The following is a 21,861-nucleotide window of genomic DNA, read 5'->3' on the forward strand; positions in this document are numbered from 1 at the left end:
AGTGACCAGAAGGACCACTGTATAGGGCACACTCTTCAGGCATGAGGGTGGGTAGTGGCCAAAGACATTGTTGTGAGAAAGGACCATTGTCCCAACCTACCTACAATTTTAAATAGGCTTTATGTTTTTTCTTAAAATCTTTCAAAGAAATAGCTTTTCTGATGTTTTTTTTTTTCCTGTTTAGGTGACTGAAGGCCCACTTGGATTAACTTCTTTGTGTGTGTGTGTGTGTGTGTGTGTGTGTGTTGTCTGCATATCTGTCTGTATACCATACGCATGCAGCATTCATTAAGGCTAGAAGACAGCATCATATCCATGAAACTGGAATTACAGACAGTTGTGAGCTACTAGGTTGGTACTGGGAATTAAATTCTGGTCCTCTAGAAGAGCACTCACTGAGCCTTCTCTTTAGACCCCATTTGGAATATCTCTTAAGGAGACAAAAGTCATGTAATAGAATAAATGAAAAATAATTAATGGGCTCTGTCTCATGGCAACTGGGGCAGGGAATAGTACCTTCTTATACCCCTCTCTGCCCATCAATGCTGGAGGCAGGTGAGAGAGATGGCCCTGTGGTTATAAGAGTGGGATGGCTATTCCTGACCCCCACCGACTGCAACACTCAGGAGAGCAGGTCCTGCACCTCAACAGAGCAGTACAACAGATCCAACACTATTAGTGCAGGTGTGAGAAAACCAGCCCCGAAATTGTGACCATGAGAGAAATCATGAGCATGGGAGAGTTGTCCCCATTTCCCATCTGGCAGATCAACCCCACAGCTTCCTAGGCCCAGACCCAGAGTTATGACTTGGCCTGCCCCAACACTCACCCCATCTATGATCTGCTAAAGCATGTGAAGGGACATGACCCACATACCCAAAACTTCAGGATCTCCACAACACAGGGCAGCAGAGAGATATCCATGAAGAGTCCTAGTGGGGGTCCAGTGTCAGATTTGTAGGGGAGACCAGGGACTCAAAACATACCAATGACTCTTTGCAATGAACACTTGCAAGTAGAGATGTATGGACAAAGTGGGTATACGGCATGACTTGTTGGGTCACACTGCAGCTTCCATGATGAGAAGCTTCTTTCCTTTTTTATTTTCTTCCTTTTTCTCTTGAGTTTTACTGGGGAGGCTGCAGGGGCAGAGGGAGGGTGCAAAGGGTCAGGGAATGAATGTTATCAAGATACATGATGTGAAAAACACAGAATAATTTTTAAAAAATGGAAAAAAAAGAACTAATGGGCTAGAAAGTTTGCTCAGTTTGTAAAATGTTGTCTGTCCAAGAAGACCTCAGTTCAAATCCTTAGAACTCACAGAGTATCCAGGGATGAGTTAAAAGGCTAGACAGATGGCTTAGTGGATAAATCTTTTGCAGTGCAAATGTGAGGTTTGGGGTTCAACCTTCCATATCCTATGTAAAAGCTGAGTATTGTAGCACATGATTGTAATTCATGCTTCCTACCATGAGGTTGGGAGCAGTGACAAGAAACTACTTGGAAGCTTTGCCTGGTATAAACAGCTGCAAAACAAGAGACTCTGTGTCAAACAAGGAGTCAGGTGAGGACCAACACCCATCCTTGTTGTGGTGGTTTGAATGAGAGTGGCCCCACCATAGGCTCACATGCTTGAATACTTAGTCCCTTGTTAGTGGAACTGTTTGGGAAAGATTAGGAGGTGTGGTCTTGTTTGAGGAAGTATGTCACTGGATGTGGGCTTTGAGGCTTTACAAGCCCATGCCAGGTCCAGTCTCTCTGCCTGCTGTTTGAGGATCAGAATGTAAACCTCTTAGCTACTGCTCCAGCACCATGCCTGTCTGCTTCTTGCCATGATAATCAAGAACTAACTCTATGAAACTGTAAGCAAGTCTCTGATTAAATGCTTTTTCTTATGAGAGTTACCTTGGTCATTGTTTCTTTTCACAACAATAGAACAGTGACAGAGATACTTGTCTTCTGACCTTTACATGTATTCTGTGGTACTCAGGTATCTGCATTCACACACAAGAACACATATATTTACACTTATGCACACATTGAATGCACACACAGACAAGATAAAAAGTAGAATTAAAAAATAGAAAAATGAAAATAATTCTATAAAAATAACTATGTATTAGGAGGCAGAAATAGCCTTCCCTTAATAGGCCTCAACAAAGCCCAGATACATGCACCTTTCTTTGGTGTGATCTGTAGCTATCTTTTGCAGGTAGACACACACATACATATCCACCCCACTCCACCATAACCTGCTGCAGCATAAATGTCATGTGTGCCAGGTTGACATGGGGCTTGCCAAAAATAACCTTGAGGTCCTCCAGCCTCTACCTCTCAAGTGCTAGGATAATAAGCATGCATAGACACACCTGGGGTCATTCCATGTTTCCAGGGTATCTTAGTTAGGGCTTATATCACTGTGAAGAGATACCATGATCACCACAACTCTTATAAAGGAAAATACTTAACTGAGGTGGCAGCTTATAGTTCAGAGGTTCAGTCCATTATCATCATAGCAGGAAGCATGGCAGCATGCAGGCAGATGTGGTGTTGGAAGAGTAGCTGAGAGTCCTACATCTTGCACTCAACAGGAAGTTGACTGAGACACTGAGCGGTATCCTCAGCATAGGAAACCTCCAAGCCAGCCCCCACAGTGACACACTTCCTCTAACAAGGCCATACCCACTCCAACAAAACCACAGCTCTTAATAGTGCCAGTTTCTATGAGATTATGGGAGCCAATTACATCCAAACTACCACACAGGCTTCCATCATGCTAGGCAGGTACTCTACCAATTGAGCTACATCCCCAGCCCTAGTATTTTAAATTTTAAGGGCAGGCAATTGTGATCCTTTTGGCCTTTTTCTTGGTATTTTAAATTGTAAGAAGTGGTAGTTAGGACATTTTATGCTTCCTTACTTCCTTACCAAGAGTGTGTGTGTTAATAGGGACACAGGGGGTAGAGGCCTGAAGCTAATTATGAAAGAGGTGTACATCAGTGATCAAGCTACAAGTTTCTAAGTAACTTCTCAATATGCCCTATCCTAATATTGTGTGAGGTATACTAAAAATTCATTACTTGAAGTTTAAAGTGTAATGGAGAGTACATGGTGGTACCCTCATGTTTTCCTAATACTATAGAGGCTGAGGCAGGAGGATTGAGAGGTTGAGTACAGCCTGGGCTATATAGTGGGGCCCTATTTCATGACAAAATAAGAAATATCAAAACAAAACCAAGTATAATGAGAGTCTGGCATTTTGTTTGTCATTTTTTTCTCCTTTTTTATTTATTATATTTGTGTTTTAATTTTACACATCAGCCATGGGTTCCCCTGTCCTCCCCCCTCCTGCCACCACCCCCACCTTCTCCCAGCCCCTCCCCTCCATTCCCATCTCCTCCAGGGCCAAGACTCCCCTGGTGATTCAATTCAACCTGGTCATTTTTTAATTCCAACTTCTTTTGAGAACAGTGGGCATTGCAATGTGGCTGAATTCCACAGTGGGGGAAAAGCAGGATAAGCTGGGATTGGCTTAGGAGGTGCAGTGGGCAAAGCAAATCATTTCTAAACAACAGAGTCCTGAGAAACAAACAGTAGTTACTAGATGAATGGCCCAGTGGTTAAGAGCCTCTTCCAGAGGACCAGGGTTCCAGAACCTACATGGTAGCTCACCACCAAGCTCCAGCAGATCCCACACCCTCCTCTGACTTCTGACCAAGCATGCACAGAGTTCACATACATACATGAAGGCAAACATCCATAAACTTGTAACATAGAAACCCCAAAGACACAAATAGTAGAGGCAGCAATGTAGTTTCCATAGAATACTTACCTTCTATGTGTAACACCCTACACCTCATATAACCAGGTATGATAGTGAATACCTGGAATCTCAATATTTGCAAGGAATAGAGACAGGAGTATAAGAAGTTTGAGGTCATTGTATACTTCTTAGCAAGTTCAAGACATGCCTGGGCTACATACCCTGTACAAAACCAAAAAAAAAAACAACCCAAAAAATGATAGATGGGTAGGAAGATAAGGAAGTATCATTTTGGGTTTCAGTGGGTACCCACTGGTATTTCCAGGTTATTATATCTCTGAACAAGGTTTGGACAGAGGCATGTAAATAATTAGAAGAAGAGATAGTTTATTAAGGGACAAAGGCATTTATGGGGGTGAATGGAAGAGCTGGAGAAAGGCCAAAGACTCAATGGAGCCAGTGTCCAGTAGATTTGGAAATTTGTACAGTGGCTACTTCTGTTACATGTTCACTTTGGTGGCTAAGAGTTTTTGTTCATTCTGATTTCTTCTCTGTGTTCAGCCACATCAATTCGAAGAGATCAATCAGGGAGGCAAATGTCAGGTGTGCCCAAGCTATACACAGTTCTAAGAAGCACGTGGCAAGGGAGATGCTGCAGTTATGAACTTTGAACAGGCATCATTCACTTCTCTAGTATTACTGTCAAGTATTGTGCCTGATTTGTTTTTGGTTTCCAGTAAACATCAAGTGAACCACAGGAAGGGAAGAATGATGGAGACACAAAATTATGTCATGCAGGTTTTACGGAAAATGGTGTCCCCTGAAAACTCATAGGGCCTTTCTGAGCAACAGCTTGCATCTGATTACAGATGCATAGAAAGTATGACTTGGTATATGAATTTTAAACAATGAATTTCCTAATACTGTCTTCATTTTTCATTGCAGGTACAATACAACTTAAATCTTATTTTTAAGCTAAATGGGCTTTTGAACACCACTTGTATGTTCAAAGCTAATTTATTTAATAGCTAACTTATCTGAACCTTGAACAAAAAAAATTCTGAAGCATTTAGATAGAAAATTTAGTAGAAAAATTTCCTATTCAATTTCAGAAGACTGTAATCAATTTTGTATTTTTAATGGCATGTCCTTTTCTCTCTTCCAGAAGCAGAAAGGGGATAATATCTCATCTTATGTTCATTAATTCTAACTGTAACTTCAGAGTTGAAAAGATTGGTTTTAGTCTCAGCAAGTTAGGTGGTATTTGCCTTCCTCTTTTAAAGTGAAAATAAAGGGACATTGAAAGCATATGACTGTATATAGATACAACCACAGTGTTCACAATCCCCAACTTTTGCTAATGCCATATTTTATTGTTAACAGAGAAAAATGTCTTTACAAAACTTCGGGAATATTGCTCCCTAAACTGGTAGTTTCAATTTAAGATTATTTATTATACATATGTCGTTAAAGTCCATACATTTATTTCAGTTAATACCATCTGTTAACCACTTGAAAGGGTGACCATAGGTATCAGAGCAGGCTTTTATTATTCAGTCCAAATCTGTGATATATACACAAATACACACATATTTCATTCAGTTCTTCAGTAAGTATATGATTGCTAAACTGAATAAAACACAAGAATACACAAAAAAGTAAAACAATATGGCTTGGTGAGGCTGTAGAGAAATTTGTAGCCACAATGCTGAGCAGTTTGATGATTCCTTGAAATACCAATCATTAAAATTCCTAGAAACAGTATTTCTGCATGTAGGTAAATGCTTAAAGGCAGCCTCACTACTACACACTTTAAACCTTTTCCTTTAAATTCAGTTTTCAATTCTTTGGATTATTTAAGAATGCTTCTCCCCTAAGATGAGAGATTTAGGCTTTTGCCACTTGTATGCAGCCATGGTTGAAGGGTTCTTGATATGAACAAATATTGGGGTTCAGTGGACACTCACCAAGACTTATAGGTTCTTGTGTTGCCAAAGAAAGAATTGGACAGATATATGAATGTCAGCAGAAGCAGGGGCAACTTATTAGAAAAAGCTGAATTTCAAAGGAGGAAGCTGATTGATTGTTCAGAAAAAAAGCATTTTTGAATGTGGTCTCTCTATGTGTTATTTTTCTCTTTGCCAGTAGTTTCTTTTTCATATGCTAATTTTGTAGCTCTGATTCTCTGTTCTCTTGCCTCAGTTCTGATCCTTGTGCCTAGGCAAGAAAGAAAATGGGCTGGAATAAGAAAAAGTAACGTAGATTTCGTTTGACTGGATGACAAGTGAGTTTCTCAAAATTGCAGGCAAGCGGTTACTATAGTGATGATCAGTCATAAATCAAATTAAAAGAATTACATCTGATAGTATCATCATGAAATATGAAATACTGCCAGTGGTGGTGGTGCATGCCTTCAATCACAGCACTTGGGAGGCAGAAGCATGAGGATCTCTGTGAGTTCAAGGCTAGCCTGGTCTAAAGAGCAAGTTCTAGGACAGTCAAAGCTACACAGTGAGACCCTGTCTTGAAGAACAAAACAAGACAAAAGAAATCTGAAATACTTGGGGATCAATTTAACACATCTCTACATTGAACCCTACAAAATATTATTGAGGGAAACTAAAGACCTGTGACCTGCGTACACAAACAGATATACTATACATACTCTACCCATGAATCAGATGGTTCTCTATTGTTTAGATGTCAATTACTCTTAACTCAGCACAATCCCAGTTATAATCCATCAGGCTCTTTTACAGAAATTAATAAGCTAATTGTAAACTTCATATGGAAATATAAAGCATGTGTAATAGTCAAAACCAACTTTAAGAGAACAATTGATTTTTAGGATATAGTTACCAGGTATTTCATTACTCTGGTAGCCTCCATCTGGGTGATATTGAAGCCCATTAAGGGAAAGTTATTGCTACCCACAGTTTCAGTTAGACCACTCACTTACCTGGCTATATGACTGTTCCTCAGAAAAGCAAACTGACCTAATGTCACGCTAAAGAGATAGGAATAATTATCTCCTTAATGAAATAATGGACTTTTCCTTCCCAGCATTCCTGCTCTGTGTACAGTTGCTATGGAGCTACCATGAGATGGCTCTGTTAGGTCAGCCTGGTCTTCTGAGTTTCAGAAAGGTATAACATTTTCATTTTCTTCTTTTCATTCTGTTTCTTTTGGTTGCTGGCAAGAGTCTAAGCATGCTTTCTTTGGTACTTTGGTACTCTTTCTCTGAAGCCACCTCATTTTTGCTATGTGGCTGCTTGCCCAACCTCTACACCTGACTTAAAAATGCCATGCTGGGCAAGGTGGCACATGCCTTTCATCCTAGCACTCAGGAGGCAAAGGCAGACAGATCTCTATGAGTTCAAGGCTAGCCTTGTCTATATAGTCAGTTCCAAGACAGCCAGTACTATGTTGAGAAGCCCTGTCTCAAAACAACAACAAAATAAAAACAACCAAAAACCCTGACATCCCCATCACCCTCATCCCTCCTCTTCTTCATTTCTCTCCTCCTGGCAGGTTGCCTGCCAAGTGCTTTTTCCTTTAAAATTTTAACAATATGAGTCCAGTCTTAAATTATTTTATTAACAATATCAAGAACCCAAAGAAAAGACCCAAGTTTTCCTAGTAACACTGAGACTGGCAGCTAGGTAGGCATATTGGGTTAATAGAATAAAATAAAGTTCCAACATAAACATACATATAGATGATTAATTAATTTTTGGACACAAAGATGGCCAGGGAAATTCAATGTGGAAAGGAAAATATCTTCAAAAATGACACTGAACCAACTGAATAACTATATTTTAGAAAATAGATCTCTATCAGCGCATGTACCAACCATGCACTAAATACAAATACAAAAAAAACAAAACAAAACAAAACAAAAAAAAACAAAAAAAACTCAGAAAGAAACATAGGCTGACACATGGTCTTATAGTTACAAAATTTCTGAAAGATTATGTAGAAGAGACTAGGTGTGGTGACATATGTTTCTAAATCAAATACTAGGGAGGCAGAGGAAGATGACTACAGGTTTGAGGACTGTTTGGTCTATACAACAAATTCATGCCAGCTAGGTCTGCATAGGGAGTTCCTATGTATTTCTCTACCATCCCCACACCCACACATCAAAAATAAGAAGGAGGTGGGGGAGGAGTAGAAGGAAGGAAAGAAGGAAACATAAGAAAAAATCTTGCAGGCTTGGCTTTGGCAAGCTTTCTTTTTCTTTTGCTATGAAATAATTTCTTTTGCTAAGAAATTATTGAAGAGGAAAACCAGGTAAAATCAGATTTGATCAACATTTTTATAGTGGCGCTTCAAAAGATACTTGTGCAAATGAAAAAGCAATTAGAAGGTAATATTTGCAAAACATGTACTCAACAAAAGAATTGTATCTTGATTATATAAAGGATTTTTATAATTCAGTTGACATGAGTACAACTCAATGAAAAAAAGAAGATGGTTTGTAAAGGAAAATCTATTGAGAGGAAATACACCCACGAAAAGTAACAGAAGTAGTATGATAAACAGAGCAGAGCATTCAGGTGTGCTAGGGACAAGAACAAATTGCAAGGATGCTCCAAAACAGCACTTCTCAACCTGTGGATTGCAACCCCCCTGGTAAACCTCTATCTCCAAAAATATATACATTACAATTTATAATAGGAGAAAAATTACAGTTTTGAAGTAGCAATGAAAAACGTTTTATGGTTGAGAGTTACCACAACATGAGGAAGTTTATTAAAGGGTCGCAGGATTAGGAAGGCTGAGAATCAGTGCTCCAAAGTCTGGTGTTTCTGTCTATAACAATGAGATTAAAACCCAAGTGGCATGGTAAACTAACGTGTAGGACATAAGTCACCATAATTGGCCTTTGAGCTGGAGGTGGATTTTTTTTTCCAGTTTTATGGCCATTAGCCATATAACAGATGAGCCTGTAAACTATCACTCCTGTTTTAGCTCTGAAAATGCACTTTCATAGCTTTCTCTGTTAGGGAACGGTAACAGTAATCTTTCGTGTGGTGTGTGTGTGTGTGTGTGTGTGTGTGTGTGTGTGTGTGTGTGTGTGTGTGTTCAAGTTCAGGGACAAATAACCATTAGTGGGGCTGAGGATGCAGCTCAGTTAGTAGAGTCTGAAACCCTAGGTTAGGTCACTAGCACTGCATAAACCAGAAGTACTGGATCTCCCCAGCACCGGGATTACAAGCACACCACTGCACCCAGCTTTTCCAAGGGTTCTAGGGCTCAAGCTCAGGTCTTCATGTACTGTGATATCCCCCCTGCCTGATGTGATAGGTTTTGTTGTTTCTTTTCTTTTGTCGTTAATGACTCTGTGCTCGAACAAGAGAGAAAGCAATTTACTTATTTCTGGATTTCATAATTGAAAGCTTGCTATGGGGAAGTCCAATGTTCTGGGTTATATTCATGAACAAAGTAGGCAAAGTGGTACCCTCCCTGGGCACATATCTCAAAGACTGTATATTCTACCATGGAGATAGTTGCATGTCCATGCTAATTGCTGCAATATTCACAATGACAGCAAGGAGGGTTCTTGAGAGATGACTCAGTTGGTAGAATACTTGCCATGTAGGCATGAGGTTCTGAGTTTGGACCCCTAAAAGTGTGAAAAAACACTGAATATGCTATTACATCCTAGCACTATGGAGGCAGATACAGGAGGATCCTGGAGATTTCTGGCCAACCAGTCTAGGCAACTCAATGAGTCTCAGGTTCAGTGAGAGACCCTGTCTGAAAACATAAGGTCTGAAAACATGCATGCATGAAATCACTCACACACACCCAAACTAAAAAATAAAATAACACCAAAAACTGTAAGAAAACAAAAAATAGTAAGGAAATGCAACCAGCATTTGTAAATGCAATCACGAACAGATGACTGTATAAAGCAGTGATTCTCAACTTTCCTAATGCTGCAACACTTTAATACAGTTCCTCATGTTGTGATGACCTACAACCATAAAATGATTTTCATTGCTACTTCATAACTGTAATTTTCTTGTTGTTATGAATCATAATGTTAATAGCTGTGTTTTCTGATGGTCTTAGGTGGCCCGCCTGAAAGGGTCTTTAGACCCCCAAAGGAGTCGTGACTCACAGGTTGAGAACCACACTGGCATAAACAAATATGGTACAGATACCAGATTTCAGCAGTAAAGAAAAATGAAAGTATATCGTTTGCATGGCACACTTAGAAAGTGTTCTAGAGAGCAAAGTGACCAAGATGCAGAACAACAAAATTTGCTCATCCTCTCTCATATGTGGATCTTCCTTTTTAATGTTTCTATGTATGTATAAGTTGGCTGTGAAGGGAGAAGCAAAAGAACACATGGAAGTAGAAAGGAGGTGACTGGTGTACAAGGAGTGGCAGGGTTGGGGGAGAAGAGACAGAGGAGAATCCACAAGGGAAACATTCTGAAAATTGCAGTAATGAAACCTAATACTTTGTATACTTATAAAGACAACAACAACAACTCTTGCAGGGTGTGGTAGCATATGCCTTTAATCCCAGCCCTCTGGAGGCAGAGACAGGCACATTTCTGTGAGATCGAAACCAGCGAGGACTACAAAGAGAGTTCCAGAACAGCCAGGGCTGTTACACAGAGAAACCCTGTCTTGGAAAAACAAAACAAAACACACACCAGAAAAACCATAAAAACAAAACAAAACAAAACAAAACACACAAAAAACCCAACAACCCATCCCCTTCAAACAAACAAACAAACAAAAAACAAACCCACACAAAACAAAATCCAACAACTAAAACTTGTTATTCTTATTGGGCTTGTCCTCTCTGGGAAATGATGAATACAGAAGACTGTGATGGGTGGCAGAGTGTGACAGTGGCTTTTATTGAGGTGGGAAGTCCCTCAGGGGCACTGAGAAAGGAGGATGTGTTCTTTTGGAGGAAGTGGGAGGCATCATAGGAAGTGGACTCTCAATCAGGCAGAAGGAAAATGGTGGTCTAGGTGGGCGAGGAGATGAAAATCTACGAACATTTAGAGGTGGAAAGTCATGGCTGAGCTCTACAGTGGCCTCTGACGTGAGCAGAAGGCAATGCTGACACAGCTGACCACCAGAGGAACTTGCCTTTAATTTGATCACCCCCACCCATTCTTAAGAAACCTTTCACTCTGCTCTGCTTCTCCCTCAGGCATACCATTCTTTATAATGAGGTGCCAGCACTGTGCGTGTTCACTGAAATGTGCTTTTGCTTGTGACACCATCCACTTAATTTTCACAGTGTAGATAGACTGCTGATAGTGTATTTAACTGAAAAGATTTTTTTTTCTCCCAAAACCTTTGTGCTGGAATCTAAGGTTCTCAAGGAAACATCCCAACTGGGGTTGGTTAAGGGTTATATAACTAGGCAGAGGATTTCGTTCCTCATTATCTGTCCTGTCATTTGCTTTGCTGTCAAAGATCAGCTAGGAAGAGTTCTCTGGAACAAGCCAGCTTTGCAGTGAGATGTCTGCCACCAGGTAAAATAATGACTAGAGAACTAAGGAGAAGTGAACACATTCCAGATCTGTTTTTCCACACTATGATAGCAAGAGGTTTGGCAAATGTCATTGGAGAATAGAATTTTTTTCCATCATGTTAAATGTGTCTCTATTTTGACAAGTCTAATTAGCCACCTGCACTTGGACAGATGAGTCGTGTGTTTCACCCCAAGCTTTGACTGCTTGCCTACCATCTGCCTTTGACACAAATCTATCTCAGATATAAGGCTCTCACAAGTGATATTCTTCTTCCTTGGAACAAACTGACCCAGAGAAAGCAGGCTGGGCAGTGGCTTCATTAGAAGTTGATACTTCTTCTCAGGGGCCAGGGGAGTGATTTGACAATGCCTATATCATTTTTGGTGTCACAAACAGGGAGATGCTACTGTCATGTATTGAAGAGTGGGCAGGGATACTGCTGAACAGCCACTGCATAGCACCGAGAGAGAGAGAGAGAGAGAGAGAGACAGAGAGAGAGACAGAGAGAGAGACAGAGAGACAGAGAGAGACAGAGAGAGACAGAGAGACAGAGAGAGACAGAGAGACAGAGACAGACAGAGACAGAGACAGAGACAGACAGAGAGAGACAGAGACAGAGAGACAGAGAGACAGAGAGAGAATATCCAGCCTACATTGTGAATACTGCCAAGGGTAAGAGGTCTGGGTTCAGATAAAAGGAACCATTGCCTATCACCCAACAGAGTATAACTGAAATGTTTCCTCTTGTGGGAAGCTGGTACTTTCTAAATACTTTGTGGATCAGCATTTTCCCATGGAATTAAAATTACTGAGTAGGGTCTAGCATTCAAATTGGCAGCTTTCAAATTGCTCCAAGGTAGATGTGTTAAATCTCAAATTTGGATGAAGTTCAAAAATGCCAGAGGAGATGTGCAGCATCACTTGGAAATCGAGGAAGGATATGAGAAATGTGTGCAGGTGGCTTCATTCCATCTTGGAGTGCCAAATACCCCATAGTGAATTCTCCCATGGGAAAGAGCAAGTATTCATTTTCATCTGAGGCAAATGCTGAAATTGCAGATTGGCCTCTTCAGACCTTCAGAAGCTGCCATTTCGCTTTGAGTGTTACATCACTTGGATTTCAACTGCACGAGGCTGTCCTGATACAGAGAGGTCAGTGACAGAACGGCCATCAGAGAGCACCCCTCTTGAGCTTGTCATGCCAACCCTGATGGCTTCTTTCTGAAAGGAGTGGCCTCTGTGTCTTTGATCATGGTCAGAGGAAAAAAAAAATCCTGTTAATAATTTACAAAAGGCAGAGCTGTTCCTCTTTTGTATCCTCACCCCTCCTAGAACATGTGATTGTTTATGCATATCTGGTTTCCAAGTAGCCAAGTGATGAAATATGATTGGCCAGCTAGTATTGATTGCCACCCCACCCCCTGATAGCAGTTGTTTCTTATGAGACTGTCATTCTTCTTATGAAACACTAAAGAAGAGGACTCTTTCTTTCCATCCTCAGGAAAGGTGGGCTCTTTTGGCTTTCTACTATGGAGGAGGACCTTGAAGGAGAAAATTGGTCAAACTTCTCCATTCCCTGGGGCTTCCGCCAGGCAGCAGAGGATAATGGAGAACATGGTTGCCGGTGAGTAATGGTCTTCAGGTGGGACTGTCTGGAGTCTCTGTTTTCTGAGTTGTTTTTAAGGAGGATGAGTCTATTTGAACAAGGGTTGAAAGCCATGCCTCTAAATTATACGAGAATGATACCTTGAATAGAACGGGGCAGGGGTACTTCAGAGCTTGGCTCAGGTTGAGAAAAAATTGCAACTGTTAGCTAAAAATAGCAAGCAAAACAAAAACTGTTTTGACTGTTTTATTTCTTAAGAATAAATATCTGGAGGCAGTTTTGGGAGAAGAGAAATTTAGCTGCTTGTTCTTATATATGGTATAATAATCAGCTATAATTCACAGTAAACTTTTGATAGCACTTTTTACTGGGGAAATTGGCTTGCTCTTTTTATTTTGCTTTAAAAAAATGGTGTCTTCTCAAGGACAAATGTACCTGTCAGGATGAAAAGTTTTGACATTTGAACAAGCAGTAAGATGCTGGCTATGCAAAATGGTTTGTATTGAATTGCTTCTTTCTGTTCTGTGGGCTTGTTAAATAAGTTTTTCTCCTTTGAAAGAAAAAATATACAGTTGTATAGAAAGTTCAGATGATTGCTGAGCAGCTTCTGATTTTTATAAACATGTATTTTTTTTCCTTAGAGTTGTCTAACTTTCAAGTGTGAGAGACTCATCAGTAATGCATCCACTTGGGAATGCTGACTGGAAGGGTTCCAGTCACTCTGCTACTTAATGTTTTCTCATTAATCACTGGCACTGTGTATTGTAAGCCATTTATAAATTTGTTTAAATGAGATTCCTTCAGTGTGTTCTGTGACTATTGAGTGTTTAAACATTGTAATAAGAACATTATGTGCAGGTCCAAGTGTGCAGGGATGTCCCCAACCTAAGAGAAGCTCTCCAGGTTCATAAAAATCATTTCCCTTGACTTTTCATACTTGCAAGCTTGAGCCAAATGTCCTTCAGAGTTGCCATAATTTTCCAGGACAATAATTACATGGTGGCATTATTTGTTTAGAATCATTTTGAAATGAGAGGAAGGGAAACCTCTTTCTGCTATGCAGTTCAGTGTACAGAAAATTTAGCAACAGATGTTGTCTTTCTTTGAGACTTAAATATGTGAATCTGACATTTTGGAACTTATTTGGATGATCCCCCAAAATGACTGTTTTCCTGTGACATAATTTCATTGGCTAATTTTCCTTTCTAGTACTCTTTCTCTTCCTAATTTCACAGTTGAAGGGTGAAATAATTGGATATCTGGGCTATGGAAAGTGATCACTTTAAACACGGGAGCCTGGCACATATACTTCTTATCTTGCCCAGCCAAAAATATTCAAAAAATAGATTGAGCTCTAAGCTCACTGAAGCATAGTTTTAATAGGTTTGGAGGAAAGTAGGTAACAAAAGCCCTAAAAACTATTTGAAATCAAATGATGAAGGCCAAGCCACTGAATTCCACTGCGGTGCTTTGTTGGCCACAGTTTTAACTGCATGTGTCTACTGAAATATCTTGTTTCATCATGTTTTAATAGAACTATATTTGTCTCTTAAGTCTGAATTCTTTGTTATCCCTGGATGTGTTTAATTGTCTGTAGTCATTAGATGATCTAGGCTAGTATATTATTGATTTTAATTTAATTTTTGTTATTGTTGTTTGATTGGTTGAGGGTTTTTTTTGTTGTTGTTGTTGTTTTTGCCTTGGCTGGGAGGGTCTCATGTAGCCCAGGCTAGCTTTGAACTTTATATGGTAGGGAAAGATGACCTCGATCAGCTGATCTTCCTAGCTGTGCCTCTAGCATGCCAAGATTACAGGTATGCACCACAGTGCTTTGCTTTGTCTTTTATGTGTAAAATGCAACTCTATTGTTATGAAGCAGCATGGAAAGTTACTGGTAACATAATTTCAGCTCAGGCTCCAGGGGAGGATGTTCTCAAGGATGCCAACTTGCTCATTTGAGTCTCACTTGTGCTGTTGGCTTTTTGAGAATAAGACCTGAAATCCTTAGCTGGTTTTCCTGTTAGGCAGTGCAGGGTTCCTAGACCAAATGTCCTGATGCTCCTCCATCCATGTGCCTCTTGGCTCATCTGAAGAAGTCACGCTAAATAGCAAAGCTACTTTTGAGGCTGTCTGGCAGTTTCTCATAATGTTAAACATATATTTTCTATAAGATCCATGTAATCCCTAGTTGGGGTGTGCTGTCTCACTCATACCTTTAATCCCTGCACCAGGGATACAGAAGCAGGTGGCTCTTTGTGAGGTCAGAGGCTAGCCTAGTATATATAGTAAGTTCTAGGTTAGCCTAATTTGTATAGTTAAGTTCTAGATCAGCCAGGGATACACAGTGAGGTGCTGTCTCAAAAACACTTGTCTTGAAAAACCAAAAAAAAAAAAAAAAACCCAAACAAACAAACAAAACAAAACAAAAACCAGACAAACAAAAACATCCACATATTTTCACTCCTGGAAATCTACTGGAGTAAATATAAAACATAACAGTAGTTAGTTTTCCCATTGCTGTGACAAAAATGTGTGTCTAAAGCAAATTTAAAAAGGAAGGTTCATTTCAGCGCACAGTCTCCATCATGGTGGAGATGTCATAGCAGGAGGAGCTCAAGGTGACTGGTCACATTGTTTCCACAGTCAGGAAGCACGGAGAGATGAATACTGGTACTCAGCTCCCCTCCCTTGTATTTGGTTCATGATCTTACCCCATGAAATGGTGGTACACAGTTAGGGTGAGTCTTCCCATCTCAGTGAATCCAATCGAGATAGACCTTTTCAAAGGTTTATTTATTTACTTATTCACATACTTATGTATTTATTTGGGGTAAGTTGAAGAAATGGCTCAGCAATTAAGAGCACTTATTGTTAGGCATGGTAGCACACCTTTTAATCCCAGCACTTGGAAGGCAGAGGCAGGAGGGTTCCTATGAATTCAAGGCCAGCCTAGTCTACATAGCTTATACCAGGCCATCTAGAGCTACACTGTGATAATCTGTCTCAAAAAAGGACACAGATCTGTTACCAATACCTTCATGCTGACTCACACTTTTCTACAACTCCAGTTCCAGGCTTTCCAATGCCCTCCTCTTCTGGCCACTGCATGTACTTCACTGCATGTCCTCACAGACAAACCCAGACACTTATCTCGTGGGTGATTCTAGAGCCTGTCAAGTTGACAATATTAATCATCACAAAAATCTGTGGCAACTCTTACCAAAATTGACTTTACTTTTTTTCTGTTTTCCAAGACCTAAACTGTTTGGGAAAAACTGGGTTAAATGAGTTCACTTAAGTACTTTCTTCAGTCATTCATCAGTATTTCATTTGAGAGGAGATGCACTACATGATTGTCTAGGGTACCAAGGAAAGACTTCATTGTGGAGGTAACACATAGCTTGGAAGTTAAAGGATGAGGAGAAGAAGGAAGCTACAGTATAGAAAGTTTCTCAAGTGGCTGGAGACACAGCTCAGCTGTTAAGATCACTTGCTGATCTTGTAGCAGAACCATGATCGGTTCCCAGCATCCTCATGGTAGTTCACAACCATCTACAATTCTAGTTTCAGGGGATCTGACGCCCTCTTTTGGCATCCACAGGTAATAGACATGCATTCACATGGCATACATACATGCAAGCAAAACACTCATACACATAAAATAAAATAAATCAATTTTTAAAAGCCCTGTTTTTTTATTTTTATTTTTATGTGAATGAATGTTTGCCTTCATGTGTGTATGTGCATGAAGTACATGCAGTGGCCAGAAGAGGAGGGCATTGGAAAGCCTGGAACTGGAGTTGTAGAAAAGTGTGAGTCAGCATGAAGGTATTGGTAACAGATCTGTGTCCTTTTTTGAGACAGATTATCACAGTGTAGCTCTAGATGGCCTAGTATAAGCTATGTAGACTAGGCTGGCCTTGAATTCATAGGAACCCTCCTGCCTCTGCCTTCCAAGTGCTGGGATTAAAAGGTGTGCTACCATGCCTAACAATAAGTGCTCTTAATTGCTGAGCCATTTCTTCAACTTACCCCAAATAAATACATAAGTATGTGAATAAGTAAATAAACCTTTAAAAAAAGTCTTCTCCAGGGAACAGGGAACATATTTCAGTAACTCAGCTCCTAAAAAAGGCACAGAAAAGTAAAAAGTAAAAGAGTGGTATACAAGTTGGAAACTGTAGATTATTCAAGATCACAGAAACTGGGAAGTGGAAGCAGGAGGATTAGGAATCCAATGCCAGCCTCAGCTATATAACAAACTTCAAGAGCAGTATGGGATATATTAGATCCTACCACAAAAAAAAGCAATGAAATGAAATCAAAATAACTAAAAAACATTCCAGTTGGATGGTTCAGTAGGTAAAGGAAGACATTTATAGACTGGGACCTGAGTATAAATCTTGGAACCCGCGTAAAAGGCAGGATGTTGTAGCTCTATATATGTAATGACAGCCAAATGGAAACTGGAGGCAGGAGAATCTGCTGGAAGTTCATCCTCAGCACAGTGACACAAACCACAAGAGAGACCCTGTCTCTGAGACAAGGTAGATGGAGACAACCGACTCCTCAGAAGTTGTTCTTGGACCTCCACAGTTCACCATGGCAAGTACCTGCCTACTCCGTTTTCCCTCTGTCTCTGACTCTGTCTCAATTTCTTTTTCTCTGTTTTTCTCTTATACACTGTAAATAAATTAATTTAAAAACAAACAAAAACAACCTACAAAAATAAATATGGTATTGTGGACAGGTTTCCAGATGACAATGACCTAGAAACATTTCATTGTGTGACAATTGATTCCAAGCAAATTGAGAGGTGAGTAGAGATGCACCCAGAGACAGCCATTTGATCAAAGAGAGAGGATATTGGAGGGAAGAGAAAATGAGATGTGGTCTTATCTTGTGTTAGGGTTTCTATTGCTGAGAAGGGACACCATGACCAAGGCAACTCTTATAAAATAAAACATTTAATTGGGTCTCACTTACACTTTCAGAGGTTTAGTCCATTGTCAACATTGTGGGGAACATGGCAGCATGTAGGCACACACGGTGCTGGAGAAATAGCTGAGAGTTCTACATCCAGATCCCCAGGCAGCAGGAAAAGAGAGTGACACTGGGCTTGGCTTGGGCTTTTGAAATCCTAACCCCAAGTGACACACCTTATCCAACAAAGCAACATCTCCTATTACTTCTGAAGTAATGCCACTCCTGATGACTAAGCATTCAAATATATGAGCCCAAGTGGGGCATCCTTATTCAAATCACCCCACCTGGCAAATGCTACAGAACTCTTTAGCAATTTGTGTGACATGAATGGAAGATTCTGCTTGTCTTTTTTCATTTATCCATTATTTTTCATTGAAAAGATCACTATTCTCTTAACCTGGGAATCCAATAGTAAGCAAAACAAAGATCCAGTGCTGACATTTTCAGGGCTAAGTGAGAAATTTGGCTTTGGGAAATTTAGAGTGTGAATGACCTCTGAAACATCCATGTTAACAGCACCTGGTGGATGGCAGCTGTGAAAAGTGGCAGTCAATGCTGAAAATACCGATTAAGAAACTCTGGCTCAGAGATATAAAACTAAGCCTTAGAAGTTAGTTAACTAAGTTAATCTCTATCCCATCTCCAAAAAATGATTTGTCAACAGAGCTGGTCCTTCTCTGAGAAGAGATATGGATCAAGTCTATGCTATAATGTCAAGGGTGCTCATCTATCCACTTAAAAAAATCATTTGTTTATTTACTTGTGTATATATGTATGTGTATGTATTTGTGTGTACGTGCATGAGTTTATGTGTACTATGTGCATACAGGTGCCATTGAAGCCAGAAGAGGGCCCTAGATCCCCTGGAACTTGAGTTACAGGTGGTTGTGACCTGATGGTGCTAGGAACCAAACCCAGGTTCTCTTCAAGAATAGTAATAATTCTTAATCTTTGAGTCATTTCTCCAGACCTTTCTCCTTTACAAAAATGACATCCTGATAATTAGCATTTTAATTTTTTTTAACATAGACTGTCTCAAAATTAACAAATGTTTCTGACATGCAGGATATTTCCTAAGTTCTAGTACAAGTGGGAAATACATGGTTGACCTGGTTCCTATATAAAAATCATTTACAAAATCTATAAGACATTATCAATGCTGAATACTTCGTGAATGCCCATGGTACTTGAGAATAACCAAAAGGAAACAATCAGAAAATCTAGGCTTTTTAGAAAATACCATCTTCCTGCATACATGCACAGGCAGTGTTCTAAAGCACTGGACAAGGACACATTCCAAAGGAGCATGTTCTGAATCAGTTTGGGAAGATGTGAATCCACGACAACTTTCAAAGACAAATGCCAAAGTCTTGAGTTTGACTTTGAATAATATAGATGGACCTATGACGTTTTGAAGAGTTTTTTTTTTTCAGTGAAAAAAATTTGAACAGCTATGTTGTTAGAGATATTCTGACTCAAGTAAGTATTTATTTTTTATTAATTAAATTTGTTTTTTGACCAATTCATACAGGTATATAATGCATCCTAATTATTCTTACTCCCCAACACTCTCTTATTTTCCCACCACACCTATCAATCTTCTCTTGTCCTTATAAACTCCTTTTCCGCATTCAATGTGCCTTTGTTCTATTTTGTGACCCACTTAATTCAACCAGGGCCATTTGTGTGACCATGGGTTTGGAAGTATCCAAAGGAATCTGGTGAGCTCATCAGTGGATACACAACTGAAGGCAATGACTCTACCTGAAATTAACCAGTACCTAGTAGTTCAGCCCCTCCTCTATCCATGACTGATGGTTATCTAGGCCAATCTTATGCATGCCAATTGCAGGTAACCCTAGCTTCTGTGAGTTCATAACTACAATGGCCTTGTGTTGTTAACTGTTTTTTTTTTTAATTATTTACAGTGGCTGCTCCTTAGGCATTGGCTGTCCTAATCAGAGATTGCAATTCTGCTGCTACCAGCTGTGGTTTGGCCTCAAGGGCTGCAGCCTGAAGGGATTCCGTTCCCTCAGCCACCAACTCTTTCAAAGCTACTAAGGAAAACTTTATCTAGATCTCTATCTCGCTAAAGAACTCATGATTCAAAGGTTGATGTGGAATTCTGCTTGCTCAGAGAGGCTGGATACCAAGTAGCTAAGCAAGTAGCTAATATTTTCCCTTTGCTGGCATCTTCCAACAAACCCAGCATCCTTCTCTCAGTCCCCACTTAAAAAAAGAAAAAAAAACCTTAGCTACATGTGGTTCCTCCCTATCACTTCCTGCCGGCTACTTGCTGACTCAGCCTCCTGTCTCAGCTTAATTTTATATAATCAAACAAATCTTTGAATTGTTAACAAAAACAGTAGGAAAAAATGCAACACACACAACAGCCCTGTCATGACCAGAAGATAGCATTTTGTTCTGGCTCTCTCATTCCAATTCCCTCTTCTGTGAGGGGGTAGAACATATGTCTTATTTAGGGATAACCACTCAACCATCATTAAATAACTATTGTTGCCACCATTTTGAGGTAACCCAAAACACGAATCATTCAATTTCTGCCTTTTTGGATTGGAAGTGTAGTGCACTTGCCTAGCAGGTTCAAGGCCCTGTATTTAATCCTCAGCACCATGAGCATGCAAGTTAGTGAATGAGCAATCAAGCAAGCAAGGTCATCAAAATGGCCCAGTGGGTAAAAGCACTTATCTTGACAAATCAAGTTGTCAGGTTTACATGCAATTCATGTTAAAAATAAATAAAAGCCAGCTGTAGTGTTATCCCAGCTTTCTATTTTCATTATTGTGATTTATTTAAGATAGGGTCTCACTATGCAGCCATAGCTGGCCTGGAACTTGGTATGTAGATCATCAGGTTGGCCTCAACATCACCTGCCTCTATTTCTGGAGTGGTGGTATTGAAAGCATATACTACAATGATTGTATAATCATAACGCTCTTACAGGGAGAGGGGAAACGTATGTAGGAGATTCACCTGGAAATCATAGAGCCATATAGTCTAGAGTACATGATTAGCAGGAAAAACAAAAGAAACACTACAAGAGAACTGACTCCCAAAGGTTGAGCTTTGCCTCCACATAAGTGTACTCACACATATACAACATGCATCCATACACAATAAAAAATAAAAATACATTCCAATTCTTCTGATAATAAGAAAATTTAACTTTAGTATGTTTTCTGCAGCTTAAGGCCTCATATTCTCTGTAATGGAATTGGGACAAAGTAAGATTGAGAGGTGATGGTACAGGGTAGGGTTGAGGAAATATCTGGTAGGCCAACTACCCATGACAGGGAATAAAATGCTAACCTTTATCCTCCACTCATAAAGGATTGTTCTAAACCAAATAATTCTTTATTCTTTCCAATGCCATAGAGATCTCAAATTAAGAGTCTATACACCATGTTGATTAATTTCACCTTTAGAATGACCATGGATCTATTTGTTTATATTTAGTGAAAAATCATACTTATTATTTAAGTATTGAATGCTCAAAGCCTCAGATAGTATCAAAAGTACTGTGTATGATGTGTGTGTGTGTGTGTGTGTGTGTGTGTGTGTGTGTGTGTGTATTCACTTATATATCTGTTATATCTAAAGTTCCCAAAAGGAGGGAGAGTGGTAGGTAAAGCCATGATAAAGATTCTACAAGGCCGTGTGACTGAACTTCAACATTATGGAGGGTTAGAATGATGTAGACCAGAACCAAATTGTCTTATCTAATTTTATCCTCTTTGAAGCCATACACTGGCCACACCTATGTCTGATCTAACATTTTGCTGACGATCAAAATCTTAATAGAAGATTTGGCCTTTTTAATAGACCACTACCTTTCATCCACCCAAAAGCTAAGAGTGCCATCTAAAACCTGTAGAAGAGCTGTCTCTGCTTTGGTGTGCGTTAACTACCTGTGGCCCTCACCAATATATTTGGCAAACACTTTAATTTATGCTTTTCATTGTTCTGTAACT

At 39.7% G+C, this 21,861-nt stretch overlaps 1 protein-coding gene across 3 annotated transcripts in view; it reads left to right on the forward strand.

Moving 5' to 3' along the window:
* Positions 1 to 12,754: 12,754 nt before the first annotated feature.
* The window catches only part of Frmpd4 (FERM and PDZ domain containing 4), a 914,754-nt gene continuing 905,647 nt past the window's right edge, over positions 12,755 to 21,861 (forward strand). For all 3 annotated transcript variants that reach the window (XM_036174309.1, XM_036174310.1, XM_036174315.1), the window contains exon 1: positions 12,755 to 12,901. In XM_036174309.1, coding sequence (XP_036030202.1) covers positions 12,807 to 12,901 — 95 coding nt within the window. In that variant the 5' untranslated portion in view covers positions 12,755 to 12,806. The remainder of the gene's footprint in view (positions 12,902 to 21,861) is intronic.

The sequence above is a fragment of the Onychomys torridus genome, chromosome X (assembly GCF_903995425.1).
Source record: "Onychomys torridus chromosome X, mOncTor1.1, whole genome shotgun sequence".
Classification (NCBI taxonomy): domain Eukaryota; kingdom Metazoa; phylum Chordata; class Mammalia; order Rodentia; family Cricetidae; genus Onychomys; species Onychomys torridus.